General features: G+C 33.3%; 1 protein-coding gene across 1 annotated transcript; it reads right to left on the bottom strand.

The window, feature by feature from the left end:
• Nucleotides 1-429: 429 nt before the first annotated feature.
• Nucleotides 430-8,016, bottom strand: LOC113769075 (putative disease resistance protein At1g50180). The gene is made up of 5 exons (XM_027313558.1): nt 5,377-8,016; nt 3,853-3,972; nt 2,672-2,788; nt 1,208-1,455; nt 430-559 (listed from the first exon to the last, which is right to left on the bottom strand). The coding sequence occupies exons 1-5, from the start codon at nt 8,014-8,016 to the stop codon at nt 430-432; spliced, it is 3,255 nt and encodes a 1,084-aa protein (XP_027169359.1).
• Nucleotides 8,017-17,743: the final 9,727 nt, after the last annotated feature.

Raw genomic sequence — 17,743 nt, 5'->3', positions numbered from 1 at the left:
ATATTTTAAAGTGTTTTAAAATTGAAGTAATCAAACAAATAGAGATTATGTAATAGTAATCAAACAAACAAAGATTATGTATCTACATATGCGTTGATTTTTAATTGGGAAAATAAATTAACTAATAGTAGAACTTGAACAAATTAACTAATAGTAGAAATAATAAAAAACAAACAGAGATTATGTATCAACATATGCGTTGAATTTTAATTGGAAAAATAAAATAAAATGTGGAGTTAACTTGGAAGTAGAGATTTTGAATCCAGGCCGGTGAAGAGTACAAAAAACGCAATTGAGCTCTAAAGAAATGAAATTCAATTGTAGTTCATTTGAAAAGTGCAGCTATAAAGTTCCCAAACCTGCTTCAATTTACATCTCGCCGAATCTTCAAGCTATGAGCTCACGACATTTGAGGTTCAAGAATGCCGGTCATGATGGAAACCCCTCTTCTCCATCCATCAATAATACCAGGGAGACAAGGTTTTCAAGCTTAGCAATTGAACCAAAAAGTTCATCAATTCCTGAGCTTCCTTCGATCCGCACACCCAATTTCCTAATGCTAGTTAATTAACAGCACTAGTTTGTTATCAATCAGACTATTTAAATGCACATTACACAGAGTTTGGAGATCCTTCAGAGTATCAAACTTTCAGTGGTAAATGTAGAGATTTTTAACCTTCCAAAGCATATTGGGGACCTCCACTAAGTCGAAAATGTATATGTCAAGCATTTGTAGATTTTGGAAGCAACCTAGAGAGACATGGTTCAAAGTCGTGGTCGCGGTCACGGTCGCGCCCTGGAACGTTCCACATCGGTCTCGGCATATCGGTCGCGGTCTCGGTGAGACGCAAATTTTAAAGTATTTAATATTCTAAAAATTATTAATAATATAAAAAAAGTATGCTAAACAAAAATAATAAAAAATAGCAAAAGAAATAGCAGAGTCAATCTGTCACGGTGTAACTCGGCCGATTTCTCGTCTTAACTCGGGATAACTCGGAGTGACTCGGTGTGACTCGGCCGAGTCAATCCGTCACGGTGATTTCTCGGCGAGTCAAGTATCTCGGTATCGTTTCGTCACGGTATCGTATCGGTAGGGGCCGATACGGTGACGACTCGGCCGAGTCGTCTCGGTCTCGGCCGAGACTTCGAACCATGTAGAGAGAGTAGATGCCTTTTGATTCTCGTGTATCTTAAACAAAGATACCTTAGAAGACTAAGTTCACCAATTTCTTCAGGTAAATACGATATATTCATATTTTCCAGGTCAAGCGCTCTAAGCAATTTGAACCTTGCAAAACTCAAATTAAACTCGTGTTCAACTTCAGTAACATTAAAGAAGATCAGGATTCTCCAGCAAACAACAGGACTAGGCAAGTCTTTCAGAGCAAGAATGAACAAGAAGATGCCAGCATTAGGTAGCTCAGTCGATGTCCCAGATAACTTTTTATCTTTCTAACTTTATTGACATGTGAAAGGCCAACCAGAAGAAAACCCCTTTTCTCCAGCAAACGTCTGCAATTTCAGGGAGACATGGTTCTCAAGCATAGCAATGGAACTGAAGTGTTCTTCAATTCTTGAGCTTCCTTGTATCCTCACCCCTAGTTTCGTCCCCAGTTTCTTGAAGCTGGTTAAGAACATGAGGTTGTTATCAATCAAGGCATCCAGGGTACAAAGAACCACAATAGTCTCTTGTCGAGAAAAAAACGGATAGCGGAAGTACGGTTAACAAAAATAGGAGTGCTAATAACATTTTCAAAAAAAAAATAAATAAAAAGAAAAGACAGAGTACTTGATTAAACATATCGCAATTACTAATAACATTCAACTCATTTGCTAATAACGTCATAAGTCACTGCAAAATACCCCAAACTAATACCCAGGTTTGTACTCGATTAAACTATTGACATCTTCATCATAAACTAGCAAACTACAAATCATCCTTCTTTGGATTTTAACTACAAATTCATTAAGTCATTACTTGCTTGATTCATCTGAAGCCTTTAGCGTAATGGCTTGCATGTTAGTGTTTGGTGCAGAAGGTTTAAAGCTTCAAATTTCTGAATTTAAGCCCACTGATAAGGGTGTATCTCAAACACCAGTGAAGAACTATTGTGTTTACTAGTGGGAAAAGCATACCACACCTTATGGGTATGCAACTTAAGGTAAAAAACTTAAGTTTTTTTTTTCTTTTTCCAAAGCAATGCAAGTTATTAGTAGTTTTTTTTTTTTGCTGCAAAAAAAAAGTTATGATTTTTTTTTCTTTTTCTGCAAACCACAGAAAAGGTTAGTGGAATTTAAAATAAAAAAGTTATTAGAAGTTACTGAATTTCAGCAGTTAACTTTAGTAAATCTTTATTTTTATATAGGTAAAATTAAAAAAAAAAAAGATGACAAAAGATTTTGACACCAAACCCATGCCACATGTGATATATGGAAAGATTTCGGACATTGGATAAAGGACAAATAATTTTGTGCTTAATACACTCAAATACTCAAGTTAAGAACTTCACAACTTGAAAGTTTCACATGTAACTCATACTTAGTTTCTGACAAGATTCTACTTAACTTCAAATCCATTCACACACCTTTCCTTTTGTGAACTTGCTTACACAAACATTTAATTGTTTCGCAGTATGAAAGTTAAGTATTTGCCTGCTCTACACATTACCAATGTGCTTTTGTGAATCATGAGAACTTCAATATTCTTTCTCGCACAATATTTGCTGTTGTCATGGCTTGGACACTGTGAAAAATTATAACCCTTTGCCACTCTTGTTCCAAGGTCCTGTTCATGATTTACCCAAAAAAAAGACTTCAACTTTTTGTAAGAAATTATAATTTCTCAAAAACAAAAACTGATTTTTTACTTTCGTCATTGATCCAATGTAGTGAGATAATGTAGGAAAATTGTGTAAAAATTCCGAAGAACACAAAAAATGCGTATGATCTATCATTGAGCAAAATTACATGTAATCCTGTAACTTAGATAATTTATTCTCCAACTACTAGAAAAGTGATATGAAGTGAAAAAAAAAATAAAGGATTAACTTTTTATGTATCGACAGTATAGTGATTTTTTTGCACTAACAGACATGGATATTTACCATATATGCATAATTTGAATTTTAAATTTGAATTCATATTATGTAGTATAATCTAAACCTACTATTATAAAAAAAAATATACACTGATAGTATATAAAATATACTCACTCAAAAATAAATTGCCATACGACACATAAAAATGTTTGCTACTTGTACCAGGAGCTTTTTCATTCATAACCATACTTAAATTAACCTAAGTGTTTTTTTCTAGCAAATCGACCTGAGTTGAAACTTCTACTTAAAAAAATAAAAAAAGATAAAACATGATTGAAACATAGGAGCAAGAATAAGCCAATCATTTGACTGATTCCTATTAATAGAAAATGGACCATTTCTCAAAACTTGTGATTCTCAAAATCAAGAATTATGAAGACGTTATATGTTGATAAAAGTAAAAATAATGGAATACGTAGGGAAGAATTATTTCGGAAAAATAATTTAAACCTTTTATTTCTACACTTAGTACCAGTAAACGACACCAACTAAAAAAATCTTACATTGAAAAGCATAATGGTAGGAGCAAAGCCACATTCATCACTTGTAAATATACGAAGATTCCTAAATCAAGAATTTCCAATTAGAAAAATTGGTAAAGCTTCATAGAGTAACACATCATTTCACATGGAACTGTACTATGAGAAAGTATACCACGCCAAACCTTAATTGAAGGCCTTTGTTTGGATGTCCACACACAAAAGCTTTTTAATTCATGATTTGGTATAAAATGATGATTCAATGGACTTACCAGCCCAAAGAAATTGACCAAAGTCTTTCCCTTGGCTGTTGGCTCCCCAAGAACTTCAATATTACTATTACTATGATTATCATCGTCAACTTGAGATACCAAAAATCCCAAGATTTCTTTCTTTTCCAACCCAATAAAAGAACAATTAAAAACCGAAAGGTTTCAAGTCTCGTAAATAAGAAGCCAACCGCATTATCTCCATCATCATTATCATTGTCAGCTAATTAATATGTATAATCCAACGTGAAGCCAAGAACTTGACTAATTTAACTAATTGAACTCAAAAACGAAAACTAAGGAACAAAAAGTACTACTAACTCCTTCTTTATCACCATAACATCGCTAGCTTAGAAGCAATAAATAACAATAACTAGTTACAAAAGTAGCAGTAGAAATATTAGAGGTGGCAATTTGTCCCAAATCCCAATGGGTTACCCATGCCCATGGGGACTTTGGGCGGGATGGGTATTGGATTTTGATATTGGGTTTAAAATGGGACAAATCCCAATTGTACCCATTAATTGATGGGAATACTTGGGAAATACTTGGGTACCCATTGGGCTCAAATAACAAGGGCTCTGTTTGGTTTAGCTATTTTTGGGGGGTATTTTTGAAATATTTTATTATAGTAGTGTATATGAAAAATTTTTACTATAAAATTTTTTTGAAATATTTGATATACTAATATGGATGGGATGTTTTTTGAGTTATTGTATATTACTGTAACATTGTATTTGAAAAACTTATTTTTTGAAAAAATAGCCAATCCAAACGGAGTCTTAGATTAAAAAATTATCTTTAACAATTTTTATAGTCATACTAGAGAATATAATCTAGTAGTTTTCCTAGTCATTATCCACAAGAATTTCAACATTTCAGTCAATTTAGACCTGTCATCTTTGGACAATGATGAGGATAAATATTCAACACCTTAAGTACCTTGGTCATCTTGATATATGTTGAAATATGACTGTATATCTATTTTTTCCTTTATTTGTTAATCCAATTTTTTATGGGAATCTTGAGTATAAAGCACTTGCATGTTTATTTAATAAAACTAAAAAAAAATTAATAAATCAAAAATATTAAAATTATATAAAAAATAAAAATGAATTAAAGGAAAAAAATATGTAGAAAATAGATTTGGGTATTGGGCGGGATCAATCTAAACCCATCCCAAAGTGATCCCGCCCAAGTTAGTCCCAAAACACATATGGGTAAGGTTGGGCCCAAACCCATATGACTCGGTTCCATCACAAACCCAAGCAAATCCCGCCCATCCCGCCCATTTTGCCACCTCTAAGAAATATTCAGAGAAATACAGAGTATATATCTACATATGCATTGATTTTTATTGAACAAAAAAAAAATAAACGCGAAGTTCACTTGGAAATTTTGACACAGCTATCAAGTTCTCTTGCCTCTTCTTTTTAACACGTCTGCGAACCTTCGAGCCTTGAGCTTCCCTCCCAACATTGTAGGGTCAAGAGTGCCGGTCACGATAATGTTTGGGACATGACTTACCTTGTATGAATCCATTCCATGAAGCCTAGTGATGAATCTTTTTGGCATGTCCTCTACCTCCACCTTTTCAAGAGCTTCCATGAACCGCAGCTCTTCAGGAAGCATTTCTACAAAGTAGCAGTTGCTGATTCGCAAGCACCTGAGCTGTGGCATTGCCCCTCTTCCGATTTTGATCTCAATCAAGTTAGGCAGGTGCTCAAGCTGAAGGACTGTGAGATTGGGAAACTGGTTATCTGAAATAACTAGTTCTTTCCCTGCGTAGGCATTTTTCAGTTTCAGAATGGAAAGGTGTTCTAACTTCTCCAGTGTTGGCATGGGGTCTTCTGCAAGTTTTGTGCCAAGCAAAGACAAATGAGAGAGTCTTGGGGGAAAATTATGAGGGCTAGGTAGCTCAGTCAACCAGCCAGATAACCTTAGCCGATTGACATAATTGAGGTGGGAAAGACCAATCAAAGATGGAAACCCCTCTTCGCCATACCTGACCAATTCCAGGTGGACAAGGTTCTCAAGCTTAGCAATTGAACTAAAAAGTTCATCAATTCTCGAGCTTCTTTCTATCCACACCCCCAATTTCCTCATGCTGGTTAACAGCATCATTTTGTTACCAATCAGAGTATCTAGATATACATCACACAGAGTTTGGAGATTCTTCAAAGTATCAAACTTCAGTGGTACATGTTTAATTGTTTCACGAATATATAAATGCCGGAGATTTTTAAGCTTCCATAACACATTGGGGACCTCCACGACTGAGACAACAATATATATGTCAAGCGTTTGCAGATTTTGCAAGCAACCTAGAGAGAGTGGAAGCCTTTTGATCCTCGTGCGTCTTAAACAAAGGTACATTAGAAGACAAAGTTCACCAATTTCTTCAGGTAAATACGAGGTATTCATATTTTGCAGGTCAAGCACTCTAAGTAGTTTGAACCTTGCAAAACTCAAATTAAATTCATGTTTAACTTCAGCAAGATTGAAGAAGATCAAGGAGCGGAGAGGAGGGGTTGAGTGCTCAAATTCTCCAGGATAGTTTAGCATTTCAGAGCAAGAATTAACAAGAAGATGCCGGCATTTAGATGGGGGAAAACTACTACTACTTTCTCCAAAGATTTTAAGAAACATTACCTCCTCTGCTTTTGCAACAGCTAAATCACGCAATAGATCATGGACTCGACAACTTTTGACCTTCCCATTAGCAGTCAATGCCACCACCTGGACCAAGTTCCTGTACACCAACTCATCCAAACGATCTGCTGCTACATCCTCCAATACTTCTACTCCTTTTTGATGAATTAAGCCCTCAGCGATCCACATATGGAACAACTTACGTGTTGGGATGACAAAGTCTTCTGGAAAGATAGCAAAGGACAAAAAACAAGTCTTGAGATAAGATGGAAGGTCGTTGTAGCTTGATGCCAAAACAGCTGAAACTCCTTTCCGGCCCCTTGACCACTGGTCGGTGAGAGTGTCCAGCACGCTTTTCCATTCACTCTTTCCTTGTAATAGGCGTCCTATGACGGTAATCGCCAGAGGAAGACCATCACATCTTTCAACGATTTTTCTTCCGATGGCTTCTAGGTCTGGGGGCAACTTGGATTCTGATGTCAAACCATGAGCAAGTGCCTTCTTGAGAAACAATTGCCAGCCATCTTCCTCTCCCAAGGTTTCCAACTTATAAGGTTTGCTTAGAGCATCCGCATACCGAGGAACCTTCTCATAGCGACTAGTCATTAGAAGTCTGCTGCCATTATTTACATTAGGAAATGCTGCTGCCAGAGAATCCCAAGCTTCTTCTTCCCAGATATCGTCAAGAACTACAAGGTAACATTTGTCTTGAAGTTTCTCCCGAACCATCCTCTCCAGATCTGCCTCTTGCATTCCTTCCAACAAGTCAAGTGACTCCTTGGTTTGTTTTTCGACTTGCTTTATGATTCCCACCAGTACTTCCTGGGCACTGCACTTTTGAGAAACATAAACCCAGGCACGGCAATTAAAATATCCAATCACGTCAACATGATTGTAAACTTTTCTGGCAAGAGTTGTTTTGCCAACTCCTGCCATTCCAACAATTGATATTACTCGGCCGCTGCTGTCCTGCACCAGAAGTTGTGCAACCAGCGAATTTGTTTTTTCCTCCAGGCCCACCAAATCCTTGTCCTCGGTGAAAGGTGAGGATCTCAGCAATTTCCGCAGCTCCTCTCCTCTTGTGCTCGTCCCTTCTCCAAGAACTTGATCAATACCAAAAGTCAGGCGACTTTTCTCAATATCGAGCATCTTTTTCTGGATGGATTCAATGTTCTTCCCCACCTTGTAGAGACATAATAACCGTTTGGGAAAGCAAGACAAATTTTCCCAGAAGCCCTTCTTCTTTAAGGCCTGCATCTTAACAATAAACGTCTCAATGACATCTTCAGATTCATACGCTGCATCTCTAAGTTTAGACACCCAGTTGCGGATCATTGGGTTGTCATCTTGTTGTTCATCTGCAAACTTCAAGAAGCACTGAATGTCGATCAGCAATGTTTTCAGGCTTTGAATTTGTTCAGGAACATTTTTGAGGAATACGATCTGCTGAACGGTTTGCTGAATCAAGAGATTGCTCAGCTTGTCAATCACCAGAGAAACAGCGGCTTCTGCCATATCCAATGTCTTCTACGCTAGTCTTGATATCAGTGTAAAAACTAGGAAGCCTTTTTGTACTTGATCAGACAACAATATATGAAGGACATTTTTGAACCAAGAGTACAGGCAGGTGATGCAATTGACTAACAAAGATGGAACAGAAAACTGTAGGAAGCAGATGAAAATTTGTGGAAGACTCAATAATCAAAGTAGTACTAGTAATGAAACAAGAAAGCCTGCTGTGGCTGTCTTCTTTGAGTAAATATAGATTTATACATAGAGGTATTGATAACAAACAATGAATTTACAATGTCAACATGCATTTATTTAATTTTCTTTTTATCAGTGTCCATACGTTTAAAGTTTACAATACCTAAATCTATTCGATATAAATATGCTTTGCTGTGCTAAGATAAGCATGCGAGCTTCACGCGCACACGAACACATATAAATGAGTTCAAATTGGTCAAGTTATTCGACTTGCTTGAGCTTAGTTAAAGCCGGCTCGAATTCAAACAATGATTGAATCTTTCGCCTTGAAATGCTGAACACATTAAGCAAAGTACTTAACCAACTTCCTCCATCACATAAATTATGGGGTGGGAGGTCAAGGATTCAAACCTTACCTCCCATCAATGTGTCACTGTGTATGTGGCTTTTTTTAAATCTATACGAGTGTGTGGTGTACCTGTCTGGTCCGATAGTGGTTCAATCCCTGTTGGTTCTCTCGGGTCAATTGGGCAAACTCCCAGTAGGCTAGAGTAGGAATATGAGTAGTTTAGACTAGATTAGATTTATCGTTACACAAAAAAAAATTAAGCAAAGTACTTTGATAAATGAAGCAGTAAAATATGATAATGTTAGCATATGAAACTCATTTTACTTTAGTGGCGGAGCCAGAAAAAATTTTCATTGGAGACAAAAGTAACTCAAAAATTTTTTACCTACTCTTTTTCTAGTTTTTTTAAGGAAAAAAAATTCACAAACAAGTACAAATGATGCATATATTCCATGAAAAACATAAAAAGACAAACTCAAAATTATTAATGTGATAATAATTTTATTTCAAAAAGCAAACTAAACCATTTACAATTGCTCATGACGAGTTTTCATATTTTGATAACAGTTTACAATTTTTTCATTTTGAATTTCACGAAATATATTTTTCTCTATATAAGTAACTAAACAATCATTCATCCAAGTGTCTTCCATTCTATTTCGTAACGAATTCATCGTTATGTTCATAATTGAAAAATCTTTTCTATCGTAGCTGTAATAACAGGTAAAATCAAAGATAACTTTAAGAGCATATAAATCAATAGATACACAAAACTTCGGGAGGCACATTTGAAATTATATCAATTTTTTTATAGAAATTTAAGAGCAATGTAGCCGTGCCCCCAGCGGCCCAGCGTAAATCCGCCCTACCAAACCATATCCGTGGCAAGAGATAAAGCCGTCCCCAGGCAGCCTGGATAATGGCACTAATAAGAGCCTCAACCTTTTTTTATTTCCTTGGAGGTAGCAGTCCTTGTCGCCTGCAGATTGTGGAGAGTTAATATGTCAAACCAGGAAGTTTTTACTTTTTATTAGGAAGAGAAAATTATACTGTCTCTGCGTTTGATTACTGAAGCAGTAAATTACAGTAATAATAATTTTATTACTCCCCAAAAAATAAATAAATTAATAACAATTCCATCAGTGCAGGCAAGAGATAAAGCCGTCCCCAGGCAGCTTGGATAGTGGCACTAATAAACGCCTGAAACATATTTTTACCTTTCTTCGATGGAGAAACGTGTCAAGTGTCAAACAAGGAATTTTTAAGCAACTAGTAGGAAATTAATTTTCTAGGATGCTGCTACAATGGAAATTTCTTGCTTTTTTATTTAATCAATATTATTTTAAGTGTTAGGTAGAACTTGATTTTCATCTTCTTGGTCTGTGAAAATAAATTATAGCGCAGGACAAGCATTTTGTACTATTCTTTTATCTCTGCTTTGGACGGCTTGGTCACGTCACAGTAGCATTGAAAGAAAAAACCTATATCGACGGGCATATCAAAGTATAGGCTAATGCTCAATTGCTTGAACCTAAAACATATGTTCCTTCAAAATTAAAATCATGAAGTATCAAAAAGTCGAAAACGCCTTTGAAAACACTGCTTGAGAGTGCTTAAATTCTTTTAGTTTTATTGGCTGCTTCTGCATAACGGTGACAAGTAGAGCCCTGGCGACAGGCAGGAGCACTCTACCAGACAAAAAGAGAAAACTAATGGAGCACTCTATGGTGAGCAAGAAAAATTAGGGATGAGATTTAGGTAGATTTAAATTTTAAGAAAAACAAACAACAATAGACTCATATTTTAACAAAATATGATATATAATTTCAGTAAATTATTTATTTATGATACGTATGGGATCAAAGAGTTATGTTAGTTTTTCGAAAGAAAATTATTATCTGATTCTTTATCGAAATTATTAATTTAACTCGTTTGCCTAAGCCAGGATAAAAAAAAATTACTATTTAATAAAGATTGTTAATTTATCGAATATTAATTTATAGAAATTTTACTATACTCTAATAATGAACCAAAAAATAAAAAGAAAATAATCAAGTCACTATTTCTTCTTCGTCTCCTTAGTTTAATTTAATCGAGTAGGTAATCCGTCTCATTCTTCGACAACTATGATCCACTACCTGATCGCGTTTATTTTTTAAAATTTTTATTTCCATCAAAATGCTAAATCCTTGATCAATGGAAAGAAAAATTTAGTTTAATCGAGTAGATAATCCGTCTCATTCTTGGACAGCTATTATCCATTATTCGGCTGCGTTTATTTTTTTTATTTTTAATGTAAGGATATTTTAGAAAAATATTAGTCTAGATTTAATTTTTCAATAAAGTTAACAAAATTTACTTAAAGTGTGTAAGAAAAAAAGCATGACTATCAAAGTGAATTGGAAGGAGCAATGAACGAGAGGCGTTACCTACTCGGTTCACAATCACGAAGGGCACCAAATAATTAATAATTAATCTAACACACCACACATTTTTTTTTTCATGCTCATCAAGGACCCAGCATTTGGAGGATAAAAAAGTAATAATAAACATCCTAGCTGTTCGAGATGAGACGGAGATCACCAGCTCGATTAAATTAAACTAAAGAGAAGGAAAGGAAATAGCCGACTTCAATACCCTTTTTTTTAATAATTTTGTATTGATATAAGAGTACAGAAAAAAAAAACAAAAGAAGTTTCTATTTAGCTAATTAGCATAGAGGGCTCATTTAGCTTTCCTTTTGTGAACATGGCCTAGCATAGCTTTCCCTTTTGTCTTGCTTAGCATAGGCCATAGAGTTTTCTAGCATATTTGTTAGATTTATCTCACATTAATTGTAAAAAATGATCCGATGTTCGATTACAATGTAAGAAAAAGATCTCACTCCTTTTGAGTTAGTTTTGAGGTGGAAAGAACCAAGCGTTCTTTCCATTATCAATATGTAACTTTTTATAAGACAGAACCTACAAGTAGAGTTGGCAAAAAAGCCCAAAACCCAACAACCCGTCCAATCCGCTCATTAATTTTAAAGGATGGGTTGGGTCAATTGAATTATGGGTTTTGTTAGATTGGGTAAGAACAACCCAACTTATTCATTGGGCGGATTGGGTTTTTTATTTGGGTACCCAATACCCAATTTGTTTAAAAGTAATTGAAAATAATAAATACAATATTCAATACACATATGCCCAACTATTTGTATTTGGACATGTGTTAATAATTCATTGATTAATTTGTATTCAAAATTCTCATATATATATATATATATATATATATTTCAATCAATTTTTTTAATTTTTATTTAAAAGAAAAAAGAAATTTAAAATAAAAACTCATGCTTATTTTATTTTTATAACAGTAGTTAAACTTGTTCAACTTCTATAATAATTTATTATGCCAAATATAAATTGAGGAGCGAAGATTTCAATCGGATGATTGACGGTATTATTAAGCAGCGGCAGAAATTTCTTATGGAACAGAAATTAGCTAAAATGAAGAGCGAAGAAAGACGTTAGGAAAAGTTACAGATGTGCAATGTGAGTTGAGAAGTTTTCACTGATCTATTTTCACGAGCAGTAGAAAAGATGTTGGATGAAAAATATGGTCTGAGTTTATTTTCCTTATGAATATTCTAGTGACCATGGTTTCGGATGTACAGAGACAGTAGTATAGGTATAGCAGCTTGTTGTTACTTCTCTGTTTCTCTATAATTAGCAAGCATCTTTTATTGCACCAATAATGAGTATCTTTCTCCTTTCTTTTTAATTTATGCGAGACTTGTTCTTATTTTTATAGGTATGCTTTTATTTCCAAGTAAAAATAATTTATTACTTTTGAGTGTAATAATTGTAATTGTGATTATTCACATGTTAAATTCCCTATATAACATGTCTTATATATTAAGAGTAGATGCACGGCACAAATCAAAGTTTTTTAAGGGACACAAAAATTGATAGTGGATCAATTGGGGGGGCGCTATGCTCTTCGTTAAATGTACAATTTATTATCTAAAATTCACAATACAAGCAATATAAAATATTATTCTATTTATGATATGTTTCCAAAGAACTTAAGAAGTGAGTGTGTGTTTGTGTGTGTGAAAATACATTTATGCATGTGAAAATGTGTTTATATGTGTGAAAAAAATCTTTTTTGTGTGTTAGAATGTATGTGAAAAAGTTTATGTATTCAAATGTATTAATTAATATGTTGGGTCATATTTGGGTAATGGGTTTGAGATAACCCAATATGACCCAACCCAAAATTAACCCAATTTAAAGTTGGACGGGTTGGGTATAATCCATTTAAGTGAAAACCCAATAATAACCGGCCCAAAATTCGTCCAACCCGCCCCATTGCCAGCTATACCTACAAAAGTAGAATCTTAAATTTGAGATGCATGCAAAGTATTTCGTAAAGGCTAATATTACCTTAATTGGAGGAGCTAAAACGTAAATGAATTTTATCTTACACTTTGTAAACCCTTAAAAAAATTTTTTTTTTTTGGGTGTAATCCTATGACGTAACCAATCCATCCAATGTGAGGATATACTTCTTGATATTACTTAATTATTCACTTAATTGTTCACCACGTAAGTGCAAACTTGAAGGACCCACCGTCCAAATTTCTTTCCACTGATCAACGATTTAGCATTTCGATGCAAATAAAAAAAATAATAAACGCAGCAACCGAATAGTGGATGATAGCTGTCCAACAATAAAACGGATTATCTACTCGATTAAATTAAAATTTTCTTTCCACTAATCAAGGATTTAGCATTTTGATGTAAATAACAATTAAAAAAAAATAAACGCAGACGAGTAGTGGATCAGATAGTTGTTGAAGAATGAGACTGATTACCTACTCGATTATATTAAACTAAGGAGACGGAGAAGAAATATGGCTTAATTATTTTCTTTTTATTTTTTGGTTCGTTATTAGAGTATAGTAAAATTTCTATAAATTCATATTCAATAAATTAATAATCTTTATTAAATAGTAATTTTTTTTTATCCTGACTTAGGCTAACGAGTTAAATTAATAATTTAGATAAAGAATAAGATAATAATTTTCTTTTGATAACTTACATAGCTCTTTGGTCCCATGCGTATCATAAATAAATAATTTACTAAAATTATATATCATATTTTGCTAAAATATGAGACTATTGTTGTTTGTTTTTTCATAAAATTTAAATCTACCTAAATCTCATCCTTAATTTTTCTTGCTCAGCATAGAGTGCTCCATTAGTTTTCTCTTTTTGTCCGGTAGAGTGCTCCAGCCTATCGCCAGGACTCTACCTGTCACCGTTCTGCAGAAGCAGCCAATAAAACTGAGCGAATTTGAGCACTCTCGAGCAGTGTTTTCAAAGGCCTTTTTGGCTTTTTGACCGTTCTTCATGATTTTAATTTTGAAGGAACATATGTTTTAGATTCAAGCAATTGAGCATTAGCCTTATACTTTGATTACACTTTTTATACCCGTCGATATAGATTTTTTCTTTTAATACTATAACGTGACCAAGCCGTCCAAAGCAGAGATAAAGAATAGTACAAAAAAATGTCCAGCGCTATAATTTATTTTCACAGACCAAGAAGATGAAAATCAAGTTCTACCTAACACTTAAAAATAATATTTGATTAAACAAAAAAGCAAGAAATTTCCATTGTAGCAGCATCCTAGAAAATTAATTTCCTACTAGCTGCTAAAAAATTCCTTGCTTGACACTTGACACTAGTTCTCACATCTTAGGCTATTCTTTATACATTTTTTGACGTTTTGTAGAAAAATGCTATATGTGACATAATAAGGTAAATAAGAAATGTGTTCACGGAAAATATAAAAAAAAAAAAATTGGACAGAAAAATGCAATACAAACACCATCCAAGTTTTTCAAAAGAAAATTATTATTTTATGCTTTATCAAAATTGTTAATTTAACTCGTTAGTCTAAGTTGGGATCAAAAAAATTATTATTTAATAAAGATTATTAATTTATTGAGTATTAATTTATAAAAATTTTACTATACTCTAATAACGAACCATAAAATAAAAAGGAAATAATTGAAGTCACTATTTCTTCTTTGTCTCCTTAGTTTAATTTATTTAAGTAAGTAATAGGACTGTAAACGAATCAAGTCGAGTCGAGTTTTAGTCTAATCGAACCTAAATTCGACTTAATTTTATCAATTTCAAACTTTCAATGTAAAGGTCGAGCTTAAAAACATCAAAAATAATTATTTTATGTTTTTAAAAATGTATAAAATTTAATCGAGTAGGTAATCCGTCTCATTCTTGGACAGCTATGAACCACTATTCAGCTGCATTTTTTGTCAATATTTATTTGCATCAAAATGCTAAATCCTTGATCAGGGGAAATAAATTTGAACGGTGGGTCCTTCATGTTTGCACTTACGTGGTGAACAATTAAGTGAATAATTAACTAGCATCAAAAAGTGTATCCTCAATACTGGATGGATTGGTTATGTCATAGGATTACACCCCAAAAAAACAATTTTTTTCGAAGGGTTTTCAAAGTATAAGATAAAATTCATTTACGTTTTATTTACTCCCCCAATTCAGGTAATATTAGCCATTAAGGTTGGACCATTAATTTCAGGGTGGAATGAGTTTCTAAGTTACCGAGAAATTACACTCTTTTGCTACCCGTAGTGTTTGCCTTAAATCATAGTGTAGTGTTTGCCTTAAATCATGGTATAATTAAATATGAGATCTCCACAAATACTTTACAAGCATCTCAAATTTAACATTCTACTTTTGTAAATTCTGTCTCTATGATAGCTTATTAAAAGTTACATATTGATAACGGAAAGAACATTTGGATCTTTCCACCTTAAAAGCTAACTCAAAAGAAGTGAGATTTTTTTTCTTACATTGAAATCAAATATCATATTATTTTTTACAATTGATGTGAGATAAATCTAATAAATATGCCTGAAAACTCTATGGCCTATGCTAAGCAAGACAAAAGGGAAAGCTAAATGAGCCCTCTATGCTAATTAACTAATTATAAAATTCTTTTTTTTGTTTTTTCTGTACTCTTATAGCGGCACAAAATTATTAAACAAAAAAGTATTGAAGTCTCTATTTCCTTTCCTTCTCTTTAGTTTATTTTAATCGAGTTGGTGATCTCTATCTCATTCCTGGACAGCTAGGGTGTTTATGATTACTTTTCTATCCTCAAAATGCTGGGTCCTTGATGAGCATAAAAAAAATGTGTGGTGTGTTAGATTAATTATTAATTATTTGGTGCCCTTGGCGATTGGTTGTTGGATAAAGGACAAAGGACACAGTGAACCGAGTAGGTAACCTCCCCCGTGCTTGGACAACTAGGAAGTTAATTGCTTCTTCTGTTTCACTTTGATAGTCTTGATTTTTTCTCACACAATTTAAGAAAATTTTGTTAACTTTATTAAAAAATTAAATCTAGGCTATTATTTTTCTAAAATACTCTTATATAGTTTAGTGCATTTTTACATAATCCATCATGTAGTTTCAAAAGTTTTACATAACTCTCTCATGATTTTAATTAAAGTGTCAACATAACAGAATTTGCATTCCATAATGGAATCAACTAAATGTCAAAAGTATCCCTATGTAAATTTGAAAATTCTTTATTAACCACGGGAGCGTTATGTATCTATTTTGAAAATTACATGGAGGTTTATACGGTAAAATAGCAAATTATAAGAGGATTATATGGTAAAATACAAAATTATAAAGGGTTAAAGTGTTATACATATTATGTTTATGTATTTTGATCATTTCAGTCATTTTAGTTTTTAAACAAAGGTATCCGTGAGTTTCATTACAGAGGATTATTTTTACCACTTTAACACTTTAGTTCAAATAATGAACGAATTATGTATAGTTTTTGAAACCATAAAAAGATTATATGAAAAATTGCTAAATTATAAGGAGTGAAGTGCAATTTACACTTTATTTTTTCTATTGTCCTTCTTCATGCTACTAGCTGCTTCCTTTCTTTTTCTTTTGTTGTTTGTCTACTTCGAATGAATTTCTTTAATTTCTTAACTTATTGTTGTATATTTGTTGTAGTTTTTTTCAGAAAAAAAAAAAAAAGAGCAGAGAGGATTATGATTGATATAAAAAGGTTACATCCTTACCAGAGTTTACCTTCAAATGCATGACTCAATCACAAAATCTATATGCTTTAATACAGTCATATTACATGCTTCTAATCAAGAACAGACAAAAGAAACTGAAGGAATTAAGATAACATAGACATCATTGCATGTGCTTTAGGATTGGGACCATTTTCAGCATTGTTTTGCAATCCTAATTGCTCCCAGAAGACTGTCTTGCTATGCAATCAGTCAATCAAAGCCTTGAAGCCCTGGGCGTGGAGCGCAAGCATCAACAGTGTCTTGAGGATACACACGAAAAAAATATTAGGGGTTCAAAGTTTTTATATTAACTTTTATAGTACTTAACTCAAATTTTTGTATTATTATTGTTCAATTGTTAAATAGTATATAATTTTGCGACATAGAGTATGGATGGAAAAAAATTGGTAATTAGGCTTATTGAACATTATAAATAAATATTTAAAACTAATTATGGGTGTAAAGGTTGGTATAAATTGATAACTTAGTTTGCAAAAATGAATTTAAATTAGTTTACAAAAAATTAAAATAAATGGGTTATATACGGGTAATTGGGTTACCTAATTCATTTTTTGACTTATCCATTTTACCCATCTAATTAAATGGATATAAATGGATTGACTCACTTATACTCATTATCCATTTTAACAAACTCAAAACCGCCCAAACCACCCATTTTGACACCTCTAGTCTGGTGCACCTATTAATAATCTAAACAACTAGGGGGAAAGCCGTGCTAAGCGCGGGAGTTTTAACCTATGTGATAACTGGTTTAATTAAAACTGCATGGTAATTGGTTTAATTGAATCAGTTGAAGTGCATGAAATTATAAGTAAATTGGCCAAATCAACAAACTTATAAAGGAAAACAAATTTATAAGCAAAAGAAATAGGATTGTAGTAGATAATCACACCATACCACAACAACAATAACAAAAATATCATTATCCTTTTCCCTATACCATTATAACACAATCATAGACATATCCAATCAACAATTAACATGCATAAACTATAAGGTTAGATTTAGATCCTACCCT

This window comes from Coffea eugenioides, chromosome 4 (genome assembly GCF_003713205.1).
Source record: "Coffea eugenioides isolate CCC68of chromosome 4, Ceug_1.0, whole genome shotgun sequence".
In the NCBI taxonomy this organism is placed as follows: Eukaryota; Viridiplantae; Streptophyta; class Magnoliopsida; order Gentianales; family Rubiaceae; genus Coffea; species Coffea eugenioides.
This window is presented reverse-complemented; position numbering and strand designations above follow the sequence as displayed.

Coding starts and splice junctions, on each gene's coding strand:
- LOC113769075 (XM_027313558.1), bottom strand. CDS start 8,016: ATGGCAGAAGCCGCTGTTTCTCTGGTGATTGACAAGCTGAGCAATCTC. Junction 3,973..5,376: donor ATGGAATGGATTCATACAAG/GTAAGTCATGTC, acceptor GGGTTGGAAAAG/AAAGAAATCTTGGGATTTTT. Junction 2,789..3,852: donor TGGTCAATTTCTTTGGGCTG/GTAAGTCCATTG, acceptor AATCATGAACAG/GACCTTGGAACAAGAGTGGC.